Genomic DNA, 12,673 nt, shown 5'->3' with positions numbered 1-12,673 from the left:
AATAAAATCTTAAAAAAATAAATAAGTAATTACAAAGCCTCATCAATGAGCAAAGTCCCTCATTAATCCTTCCAGGTTGGATACTCAGTTTCCAGAGTCAGGGGGGTTACTAGATCACCAGCAGTGGCAAGTGTCCCTCTCTGGCCCGGGGCAGGGTGGGGCAGGGTTCTTGGCTGAGCTTTGGCCCCCCAAAAGGCAGTTCCCTCCCTGGGTGGTGATTTTGTTTCAGAGAAGCAGAGAGGCAGGGTCCATTTCTGAGGCTCAGAGACTTCATTGGGATGAAGTGACCAAGGGACAGAGTAGTCTCTGAACACTACTAAGCAACCAAATGGTCACAAAGCAGAGGTGAAGCCTTGTATTTCTGATAAGGACAAAACTATCAGGACCGGGAAAGGCAGCGGGACTTAGGTCCTGTCCCTACAGGTGCAGTCCCTTTGGGGTCTTCTCTGATGCTCACAAGGGCAGCCATCTCTTAGCCCATGGGGGCCAAGGGCACCCAAGGACAGAGTACACACATGAGTGCAGACCCGAAGGCCCAGCAGAGGCCCCAGCCCTAGAAGGGTGGGGCTGAAATCTCCACCCCTGAAACAGGAGCCCGACTGTAAGCAGACCTTGCAAGTGTCCTCCCTGGCAGGGCACGGGGACCCTCCTCCACCCCAGCTCTGAAACATGAGAGCCAGCCGTTTCAGCCAACAGGCTTGAGTGTACAGTTAAAGGGAAACTCCCCCTGCAGAGACAAAAGCCTCTTGTCCCTGGCCATGGGGACAGTACCTAACTGACTCTTCCTCCTTCCATTAGAGTCCTGGCTAGTCCAGGAATGCTTATGGATGCTCCTTGGTCGCAAAGCCATGTCAGAACTTTCCGTGGTTAGGCAGCCCTCACAGAGGTCTTTTATGTAAAATGTGCCAGCAAAATATTATTCCCAAGAAAGCCCAAACTGGAGCTTGAGATAAGGAGAGTCAGGGAGGCAAATCCCCAAAGATAACACAGCCATCTGAGATATCTATTTTCCCTGTCCATCAGCATGGTGCCTGGGCTCCCTGGCTCTCAGACCGGGCGCTCTCCGACGACGAGTCTGTGTCCTCACCGCACAGGTAGCCCGCTCCCCGTCCACGCAGCACAGCAAGCTGCCTCAAGACTGGGGCTGCAGTGAAACCAACTGAGCCACCATCCCGTCCTGTCCCCACTGGTATTTGTCATCTGGCAGCCTCCAGAGAGCTCTCGGGTTCCCGAATTAATCCTCCGCAGGACAGAGAACAGGATAAATTGTGTGGCTTGAAGTTAATAATTTAGACAATGCCATATCAGTTAAAGTAGACCAGGTGACATGAAATTCTGATTTTGACCAAACGGTACCTCTATATGGCACCCAATAGTTACCTAATTAAATGTGTCACTCAATGTTTGGCTGATACTCAGCTTTATAACTGAACATGCATTTAATGATCTCATGATGTCAGCATGAACTTGAGAGAAAGATACACTGCACATTCTTATATAAGGTGTGCTAGAACGTGATAAGCCTACTTTTTTAAAACGCATCTTAGAATCCAGATGAGGATGATATCCTTTCAAAGAGCTACCTTAAAGAGCTAATTCTAGTTTTGCTGTCCCTGCTAAAAATCTTTTTGAACATGTGCTTGGAGTCAGACACATAAGAAAAAGTGAACTATTTTATCACTGAGGCTCTATCTTGGACCAACTGTTTTATTTCTTGGTCTCATAATCTCCATTGCCTCTGAACAACTTCTAACACCTTCTCCAAGGTCCAATCCATCTACAAAGCAGGATGACTTACTGATGCTCAGAATAGTTAAAAGAATGTCACAGACTCTGGAGGCAGTTCTAAAAGGGAGCTCCAAAAAATGCTTTACGTGAAGGATGCATAATTAGATGAAACAGCCCAGTGAGGTGGCCACACACGAGAATGTATGCATTTTCTCTGAGTGAAATCGGCACCACAGACACACACGTGCGTATACCCGCAGAGCTAGCCCAGGCCATAGCATGGGCTGTAGGCACTTGGCTCCCCAGACTCAGGAGCTTCAGGGTGGTGGTGGTTTGGGGTATACTGTGGACCCGTGACCCAGTACAGAGGTCGCAGGGGCCCCCCTGTGGGGACTGGCACACTGGACCTAGGGGGCAGTGGTAGAGCATGAACAGGCCAAGTGCCTTACAGGAAATGCCCTCCTCCAAAGCCACGGTTCCTTTAGAGAGCAGACAGCGTGTAGAACATTTCCCTTACTGCCTCACTCTGGTCCTCTTCGGGTCAATTCCTAAAGTTACGACTGCTCAGCTCGCTACCTGAATTCCACTCTGAGCACCTTATCACCCCAAAGTGATGTTAACTACAACATATAACAGGGCGGCTATTTGGGAAATAAAGATTAAAGGAAAAATGTCTACAAATAAAAAGTATACACACATTGCAAAGAGAAGGGACTTCACTAGACTAAAGCAACAGAGATTGCCATGTCTCACTATCATTCTCAGGGTAATAACGTGAGGACATGAACAAACTTTCTACAAGTGGGGCTTCCCACAGGTTGAGCAGCATCTTCTAGAGGCTCCCCCAGGGCACGATCATTTGCACACTTTAAGGGGGACTGAAAAAAAGCTGTGAGACAAAGCAGAGGCCCTGCCACAGCCTACTCTTTGGAGAGATTCACTGTTAAGGAAAACGTGGGTTGCTCTCTCCCTGGTATTCAGACTCAGGGTATTCCTATATGCTCATCACTGAGGGAGCGAAGAAGTGTATTCAAGAATCACTTCTAGGATTAGGTTCTTAGTTATGGATGGGCTTTCAGAGGCTCTCAATACTCCCAGAAATTGTGAGACAAAACGGTACATGTGCAGGCATTTTCAGGGAGAAGGACCCAGAGCTCTTGGATTCTCAAAGGGGTCCTTTATGTTAAAAAAAAAAAAAGTTAAAGGTCCATTTTTCCAGGCCTTTTTCTCCCAAATGAAGTACTTTTGGAACGGCTTTTTTTCTTTCCTTTTAAAATTAAATGACAGCCAATTACCCATCAACATATAAGGTAACACCCTCACAGGAAGAAGCAAAACACTTTATACCAGATTCTACTAGGAGAAAAATGGTACTTCAGAAGTATATGACAAAATAATACCATCATATTCCCAAAGCAGAGGATTTTTTTTTTCATGCAGTCTAGAGAAGCACTGCTTTCTCAGAAACATGTCTATCCTCTGACGAGCCAGGGTTCACGAACTTGGAATTGTGCCAAGAGAGCCACGCAAGTAAGGGTGAATGTGGAACGCCTACAAGGCCAGGATCTCAGGGACCTGGCTGTGTCGGGGCCCCACCTGCTGCCCAAGACGCCCCTTTCCAATGGAGTCCCAGCAGCTCAGTGCTGGCACAGGGCTGTTTCCAGAATGGAGTCCTTCTGACTGAAGTTTGCTCTGTCCTTCTCCTGGGTATTTAGACCTCATTTTCAAGGCCGCTTCCGCCCACAGTGCTTTGTCTTACAGGCCGGGCAGCTGACGCGCAGCTGTGCCTGGCAGTGGGGTGGGGGCGTCCAGGCACAGGAAACAGAGTCTGATTACAGAACTAGACCAAAACCTGGGCAACTCACATCGGGGAAGTTGGCAAGACTTTCCCTCCCAAGAAAGCCTCTTAAATACTCTGACCTCAATCCTCTTAGGTCTACACACTGAGCCTTTATGTCCAGGAACATGATGGAAGGACAAGCTTCCTAGTGGCATCACATGGGACCAAACAAGACTCAGCACCTACAGGGTATGAAATGCTACACGGAGAGTTGATAAACACCACTCACCAGAAAATACAATCCACAGATTGCCGAATCCAAACACATTTTAACAAATAGCAGAAAAACGAAAGGAAAATAGCAGATACAGGTTAGATTTCATACACGCGGGGAAATTTTCCAATTATTTCATTAAATCAGAATAATCTAAGTAAAAGCACATTCTCAAATGTACAACCGCCCCCATTTGCTGTGACCGCATGTATGAATATAAGCATTAGGTCGGCATCACAACTAAGCAAAAAGCTGAGTCTGTGTGTCTTATATTTAGACCCTGAGAAGGTGGCTCCTTGTGGGGTTTTTCTGTCAACATACTGTTCATTCCATGCCAGAGGGATAAAGATGTGAGAAACAGACTCTACTCAGCATTTTTAGTTTGGTAAAAACAGTAATATAATTTAAATTTGTGGTCAGAAGCAGTCTTTTTTAAGGTGTATGGGAATGTAAAGTTCCAGCTTACCCAATCTAGGCATCTAAGGGGGAAAAAAATTAACCTTCATTAACTATCTCACAAATGTGAAGTAGTTACTAAATCAGACAAACTCTGGGCAGCAGATGCAATATCTTCTACAAAGAGAGGAATTTACTACTGAGCAAATCAATACTGTATTATTTAGGGAAAATACATCTCAAAACGCTTTAGGAGCACCCTCTTGGCTAAAAATCAATTGTCTTATTAGAAATAATTCAGACTCTGTGATTAAAGCAGAGAGACCCCCTAGGGACCTTAGCCTTGCCCACACAATGCTGTTTGTGGCTGCAAGCTGAAGGAGGAAGTTTCTGGATGATGATTCTCTACACAGAGCATTTTACTGTGCAGATGAGCCTGCCCTACCAGTCCGAGTCAGTGATGCTTTCTGGGTAATTGATGCTGTGTGCGCCCCACTGGGAGCACTGAGGCCACAGGCGCTGAGCAGAGGTGGGGACTCACAGTCTTTGGGGGCCGAGAGTAGGGAACCATTCCCTGAAATCCTCTGTGGTCTGGAAGCACATGCATGGAAGTTCACTACACATCAAAGCTGCTTCTCAAAGACTAGAGGGAGAGCTTGGTTCCCCAGGGTTGGATTAGTAAATTCATATGGCCCCTTACCCTTCTTTGCCAATTTCTCCAACCTTCAGGGCTTCAACAAGAGGCTCTTTACCTAGTTTGGTCAAATTCATTTTGGTCTCGAGAGTCATCAGAAAGGACCCATTGTAGGACATTTCCAAATCGATCCAGAGTCCTGGAGAAATGGTGAAAAAAACAGAAGTTTTTTTTTCCCCCCAGAAAAACATGACTATAGATGACAGTATAAAAATTTGTATTTATCATATTGAAAGTCTGTAGATTTATATCGCCTGTACTACCAGTGCAGGCAAGAGGAGGTCGTGAAAAGAAAAGCCCCTAGAAATGGTTCAAGTGTCTGTCAACTTGCCAACATGTGAATATCCATTAAAACGGTGAGCTCAGTGCACCTGTCCGTGCTGGAGGGGTCCTGTTCTCTGGATTCATTCTCACATTTAGTAAGAAAATACACTCCCAACAGGAGGATGGCTTGACCCAGGGCAAAGCCAGGACAAAGTCTGCTGATTCCCAGCCAGTTATGAGGCAGAAGAGAGGTGCAGAGCCCTCACTGAATGCTGGGCTATTCTTTAAAGATGCACGTGAGAACCACTGCCTTCAGATGATCTCATGTTGGTGGGGGAGTGGAAATGCTTCAGACTGAGCTCGGTATGATAAAGAGCAGGACAAACATTTTTAGCATCCTTTTCTTTCTGGAAATTGCTTAGTAATGGACAGAAGAATTAATGTTCAAGCCCCAGAATTATCCAGATAAAGTGGGGTAACCACTTGGTACCTTAGTTTAAAACCCCGTTCCTTAGAAAAGACACCAGTGTCAGTGAGATCATACATACGTAAGAGGCTTTCAGCTTTGTGGAATTTCACTGGGATGGGCCACCAACAGAAGCAGCCACTGACCAGAAGTCTAAAATGCCATCAGGGATCATCGCCCGACCTTCCACACCAGGATTCTGGGATTTGGGGGTAGAACATGCTATGCTGTGAGTTTTCAGACTCAGGGTTCCATAACACTTCATGGACTTTCAATCAAAATGGGATCCTTCAAGTGGGTGTTTAAACGCTAATCAACTTTATAGATCCTCATAAGATGCATGACAACATCTAAAAGGAAGCAGGAAACTAATCTAAAAGCATCGATGAAACACAGCAGCATTTTCAAGCAATTACAGTAAATAACCTAGCCCGTATTTGGCCACCATTTCAGATAAAAGCACTAATGGTGTAATTCTTCACTAAAGGCGGAATGGTTCCCGTTTTGTTTTCAACAAATTCTTTTTCTCATAATTGAAGATAACTGTTTTCCACGAATCACATTAAGTGATGGTCAACTGTGATTGTCTTGTTTGTAGCAACTCACAAAACTGCTTTATTTCTTGCTTATATTAAGCAGTTAAAAATCATCAATTAGCTTGCTCTTCAAAGGTACTGTTACTGGAAACAAAGGGGACATCTACTTGATGAAGACAGTCATTAATCACTTCTAGTGGAAAGGGACTGGGGCAAAGGCTAGATATGAATAGGCTTTAAACTCAATATAGAACATCAATAAAGAAGATATTTATTGCTGTAGAATATCGCCACCTTTTTTTTTTTAAGATTTTATTTATTTATTTGACAGAGAGAGACACAGCAAGAGAGGGAACACAAGTAGAGGGAGTGGGAGAGGGAGAAGCAGGCTTCCTGCGGAGCAGGGAGCCCGATGTGGGGCTCGATCCCAGGACCCCGAGATCATGACCTGAGCCGAAGGCAGACACCTAACGAATGAGCCACCCAGGCGCCCCATCTCCACCTTTTTTGAAACTAGAGAATCAATAGGCTCCAACTACCTGGCTCCTGAATGTACTCAGAAATAATTTCTTTTGAAAATCCTGGTCAGGTTTCTAATAAATATTAATAGTATGTAGTGCCTTTGAGGATTGTTCTAAAAAAGGCATCAGAATTTTACTTCTTATAAAGTAGAAGGTTTTGTCTGTTTTTTAAATGAGGGGATGTGGCTATAGCTTAGCGCACAGCTGGCTTACACCCCGGGAACTGGGACATCCCACCCAGGGACGTGTGGGCCAGTGCTCCCTCTGCCAGGAGCTCAGGGGAGGCAGGCAGAGGGAAGATGCATGTGGAGTGCTGTCACCTGGACCAGGGCTTGAGCTCCACTGGAAGTTTCTAGACCTCTGTTCACCAGCCTTCTCATTTGCACAAGGGGGACCGCGATGCCTCTTCAGGGGAGGGCTGGGTCCCTCCCAGCCAGGGCTCTTCCCTCTCTCTGCTGTCACCAGCCCACTTCCTTACTTCCAGGACTCTCTGCTCCTGCCGTGCTTCCTGCTGTTGCCATGGCAGATGGGGACCAGACCAGAGGAGGTCACTGGGCCAAGGGGGCACCGGGCAGGCAGAGAGCCCTGTCTGGCCTGGGGAGGGCACAGAACATGCACCTCCGACCAAGCCTCTGCATGAGAAATGGGGGTCTGTTTTTTTATATCATTGTTTATACCCCAACAGGCCCCCCCGCCCCGCCACCACCTTGTTCAGCCCTGGTTCTCAGGGAGAATATGAAGGAGTCAAGAAAGGCTTGAGAACTTTTAAAAACAGATACAAATTGCAACCATTCCGACAAATTACTTTACTATGACATGCTTGCATTTAAGATGAGGGTAAGGAGACTATTTTAACATTAGGTGCAAAGAAAAACTTGCCTCGGTGACAATGATTCAGCGAGCCCAAGAGCACCCTGAAAACCGTGGAGCACACACAACCTGGAGCTGAGACCGAGCGGTTATGTAATGGGTGAGTCAGGAGACTTCTGCCTTGTGTGACTGAAAGATGAAATTCACAGTTCCTCGGGAGCCTGTCTTCCCGTTGTGGGGACAAATGCGTCAACAATGTAAGGATGGGGACACACACTGTTCCACGAGGGGTGTCTTAACTCTAACTAAGCTGAATGCTACTCGTCTAGATGAATGTGGTTGCAGAGCTTTTTCTTTTGTGCTCCTAACAAATGCTAAGACTCTTTTGTGAGGCATTTCATTTAAAATGCTGCTTTCTACAACCATCTGCCCTTGGTAGTGCTCAGGGACAAAACCCAGAAGTTGAGCAGGATAATTTTTTAAGCCCTTAAATAGGAGTAAGACTGTCAGTGCTCGTAGACGTTCTCCAGAAAGGCCACGGAAACGAAGGGTGTTGTGTTAGTCTGCTTGGGCTGCTATAACAAAATACCACAGACGGGGTGGCTTCAACAACAGACATTTTTTCTCACAGCTCTGGAGGCTGGAAGTCCAAGACTGAGGTGCTGGCCAGTTTAGTTCCTCCTGAGAGCTCTCTCCCTGGCTTGCAGAAGGTCGCCGGCTCACTGTGTTGTCCTCACGTGGCAGACAGAGCAAGCTAGCTCGCTGGTCTCTGCTCCTAAGGGCATTAATCCCATCATGACGACCCCTCCCTCATGAACTCATCTAAGTTTAGTTGCTTCCCCAAATATCATCACATTGTAGGTTAGGGCTTCAACATTTGAATTTGGGGGTGGGGGGACAGGGGAGACACAAACGTTCAGTCCATAACAGATCCCCCCCACACAAGGGGTCCTCAATTGACGAGGACGTCCAGTGGTGAAGACTGGCCGCTGATTACCAACAGGTCCCTATAAAACCAGCCCATCGCCTGGCAACATGGGGGAACAAACTGACAACGGCAACTTCAGTCAGTTTTCATGCCAGGACCTGCGAGAAGCTCAGATGGCGGTTTTTCCACTCTTCAGCTGAGGGCAGCATCAGTTACCATCACCACCACTCAGAGGGGAGACTGCAGCAAAAGTTACAGCCTGCTCCACCCAAAATGTTCCTCGAGTTCTCAGTGCAAGACATCAGGGCTAACAACACTGAGACGAATCCCCGCCCTCAGGCACCTGATGCTCGAAGATGAACAAAGATGGCCAGGGCCAGCTGGGCCAGACTGACCGTGGCGCCACGGGAGGTGAGCACGCCTTAGTGCATGTCGCCAGGGACAGCTAGACTAGAGGTCCATCAGCCTTCCCTGGTGTTCTGTTTGATAGATGCCACGGCCTCAGGAACAGTCCAACTGTGGCCCCGTAGATCTAGTAATTTCACTCGGCAGCTGTTTTATTACTATTAAAGTAGGCTTAATGGGGTACCTGCCGCTTAGAAGGGGTAAAAGAACCCAAAGCCTTGCTCATCTGAGCTTGGCCCTCATGTTATCTGCTCTTCCATTTCTCTCTAACTGTAACTATTACTGGCTGACTTTCACTTCGAGAGGCAACACTGGCATCCAAAGAACAAACTTCTTAAAATGGAACATTTAATAATATATTACCAAGAACAGATGTTGGAGTTATAGGTTCTTAGAAAAGTATACCAGTGATTGTTTTGTTCCTGGTGCCATATGGCTCACTCATATACCACAGAAAACTAGCATTCCGTGTATGTGAATGTGTCTTTTAGGACAGATGCCATTCTGTCTACCTGTAACTGTTCTCAGAAACGGCTCCGCCTCTCAAGGTTGATCTAGTCACAAATCAGAGTCTCCTCTCTTGCACCCCAACCAAGTTGCACAAAACGGTATTTTTCTCCCTTTCCACAAAAAAAGTAATTTTCCTTTTTGCCACACGATCTGGTCAGAGTGTGTGGGGCCACGCCTGTCAGTACTCAGCCCCTCTCCTCTATGCTCTTAACAAGGGCGCAGTGGAAGGAATGGGCAGGTCACAGATGGACTCTGGTTCCAGTTTTCTGCAATACTTGGTGGCAAAGTAATTTCAGTCTCAGCACTGGATAAAGACACCAGGCACTAAATGTTAAGGGCCAGAAGACAAGTCGCTGATGGTGGACACCACCGGTCATGACCAAGCGCCTCTCTGAAAGCAGACAAGGTTCCTGTTCCTGTGGGACATGGTACTCCTGCCACAGAATCCAATACCTTCTGTCAAAACTCGGGCTGTTACTTGGGTATCTTGAAACAGGGTGTAAGCAGTACGGCACTCTATGGGGGACACTCAGTGCCTATCTGCAGAGTTACATACGTGCGCCAGATGTCCTGAAGCCTAAATGAATGCATCTGAACCGGAGGGGTCACAGTCCACATCCGTGGTTCATCCTGACATTGGCTGACATGGCTGCAGGCACTGCTCTGCCTCCCCTGGGCGTCTGGGCCCGCTGTGCCCCCAACACACAGCCCCAGGTCAGAGGTGTGTATGGAGTGGGCCGGGCTCGGAGAGGAGGCGGGAGGGGCGCGGCCAGCTTCCAAGGGACAGCTCTCTCTCCAGCCACCTGCCGCTGGTGGGGAGTGAAGACACGCCTGGGAAAGGTGGTGGGGAGTGAAGACACGCCTGGGAAAGGCGGTCATTCCACCTGAGAAACTGGCTGACTGTCCTGGGACTTGGGGACAGGCCCATGGTGGCCAAAAGGTGATTTCAGAACTACAGACATCGCTCCTTTTAGTGGCAAGGCCACAACATCTGAGAATGGCCTCTTTCTTTCCGTTTATTCCTGTAAAATGGGTCAGCTGGGCACCACAGCCGCCCACATTCTAGACTCTCCAGGAGCAGCATTGAAGGCACCAATCCTGATGTAAATAAGTAAGAACAGCCAGCACGTACCGCACTCGCCTTCCAGGCGCCTCTCACGCACTGACTCACTCGATCCTCAGACCAGCCTCGCCTACCGACTCATAGTCTTCCCACTGGAGAGAGTGGTTAGCGGGGTATATGGACCGCACCCCGCCCCGGCCGCAGAGTTGTGAATCCCGAAGCCCTGGCCCCAGAGCTGCACTCGGAACCACAGCTCATCCCTCATCCCATGGATGGAGTGATCCAACCAGCTCTGGCCCGAATATCCACCCTCCTCCACGCCCCAGCCCTGTGCCTCCAACAAACAAGCACAAATTAGGAAACGTTTAAGAAAGAAAAAAAAAAAAAAAAAGGTGTGTGGGAGGGGGGTGGATTCCCCCAGGAGGTGCCCCCTCCTTAGAGCTGTGGGAGCCTTGTTCACCTGGCCTGCATTTCCCTGGAAGGTGAGCTCTGCTTCCCAGAGTCAGTTTTAGCCCGTCACCCTTGATTTTCATTTCCTTCAAAGAAAAGTTTACCTTAGAGCAATGGAATCCAAAACAGCACATTTCCTTTAAGTTTATTTCTGTTTTAACTATCGCATGCATCCTTTGCCGACTTGGAAAAACCTAATGTGGGGGCGCCTGGGTGGCTCAGTTGGTTAAGCGACTGCCTTCGGCTCAGGTCATGATCCTGGAGTCCCGGGATCAAGTCCCACATCGGGCTCCCTGCTCAGCAGGGAGTCTGCTTCTCCCTCTGACCCTCTTCCCTCTCGTGCTCTCTATCTCTCATTCTCTCTCTCAAATAAATAAATAAAATCTTTAAAAAAAAAAAAGGAAAAACGTAATATGATCAAACTTTTAAAACCCACAGGCTTTATGTCTTTTATCATTCCTTTCTTTTGTAACATTTCTTCCCTTGTTACATAAGCAGGCAGATGTCTAAAACTTGCCCTGAAACAAGTGAAATAAGCCTCAAATGGATTAAAAACCAGCGAAGCTTTGATCTGTGTAGTGAAATGTCTTGCTCCAGAGAAGAGGAAAGAGACTTAGGCATTTGGTGAATTTCCCTCAAAGCCTGACAAGACTGCCCTGGGAGGCCGCAGAGTTCAAAGCTACAGGGACACTCCTGAGATGTGGCAAAGCCCAGCTGTGGCCCTGCTTCTTTCTTGCTGGAAATTTCTACTAATTCAACAAAGGACAGAGATAAGAAACTGCTAACACGTTAGGAAATAGGGCATGTCCACATATTATTTGCTTTCCTTAAGCCTGACTCTGTGGAGGTGTATGTTAGCTGATCATTTACCAGCTCGTTACAAGTCAATCTCCAAAGAGGCAAAGAGCAAAGGGGAGCCCAGAGCCCGCCAGAGCCAGAAGAAAGGCAGGCAACCCCTCATACACAGATGAGGTGGAGATCCTAGCTAGGTACTCAAGACATAATGTATCTTTTAAAAATATCACATGCGGTTAAAAGAACTCTAGCTAAACCATTTGCAAATTATCTTTTCTAGTTTTACCCTCAGTGTACCAGAAATTAGCCAAATCCAGGAGCACAAAGATTTATCAAAGAATAGAAATGATCAAGGGGTTACAGGTGATCTCAACATGCAAATATTAGGTAGACTTTTGGATTTGCAAATAACACTCTGGTCTATCTCTGAAATCCATGGAATGCTAAAAACATGGAAATATGGGCTCGCTGTCAGCTGAAATATTGTTAAAGAGATAATCAGAGCTGCTAATTATAGGGCTAGAAAAAAATCTCTGTATTTACATCAAATGTATACAACACAGAAAATGATTTCACTAAATACGATTCAAGAGCCATCTGATACAGCCCTGCAGGGACAAAAGTAGATATTATAGTCCCTAAATTTACAAAACACTTAATTCAAAACAAATATCACTCTTGGAAAGTTGTAATTATTTCCTCCCCTACCTTGTTCCTGTGCCTTTTGAGGAATAACGGTCCAGTTTAGGTGGAAAGAGGTGCGTGTGGAAAGCAATACTGAAGAAAAGAAGTTGACCGCTTCCACAGTGGGGAGACTTTTCCTGCCTGTTCATGGACTATTCTGGCCTACCTGGCTCGTGCCTCTTTTCACCCCACTCCTGTGTACGAACTTTTCCATCATGGTCCTTTTAAAACCATGTGCCACAAAACACGCATAAATCTTGACGTCATAATTTTATTTAAGCTCTATATATCCTAATCAACTCTTCCTGCCCCAACCCAGCAGAGTAGGTGTAAATAATGTGTCAAGAGCGTGTCTTAAAAATCAAATCT

General features: G+C 46.8%; 1 protein-coding gene across 6 annotated transcripts in view; it reads right to left on the bottom strand.

Moving 5' to 3' along the window:
- Positions 1-12,673, bottom strand: part of TEX2 (testis expressed 2) — a 102,393-nt gene that overhangs the window by 8,281 nt on the left and 81,439 nt on the right. For 4 of the 6 annotated variants that reach the window (XM_028087475.2, XM_028087478.1, XM_028087476.2 and 1 more), the window contains exon 8: positions 4,879-5,011. The exons of the other annotated variants lie outside the window; for them this stretch is intronic. In XM_028087475.2, the coding sequence (XP_027943276.1) occupies positions 4,879-5,011 (133 nt within the window). The remainder of the gene's footprint in view (positions 1-4,878; positions 5,012-12,673) is intronic. 6 annotated transcript variants of the gene reach the window in all.

This window comes from Eumetopias jubatus, unplaced genomic scaffold (genome assembly GCF_037043125.1).
Source record: "Eumetopias jubatus isolate StellerSeaLion01/CBP00866 unplaced genomic scaffold, mEumJub1_p1.0 scaffold_10, whole genome shotgun sequence".
Classification (NCBI taxonomy): Eukaryota; Metazoa; Chordata; class Mammalia; order Carnivora; family Otariidae; genus Eumetopias; species Eumetopias jubatus.
The sequence above is the reverse complement of the archived record's forward strand: the minus strand, read 5'-3'. Positions and strand labels throughout refer to the sequence as shown.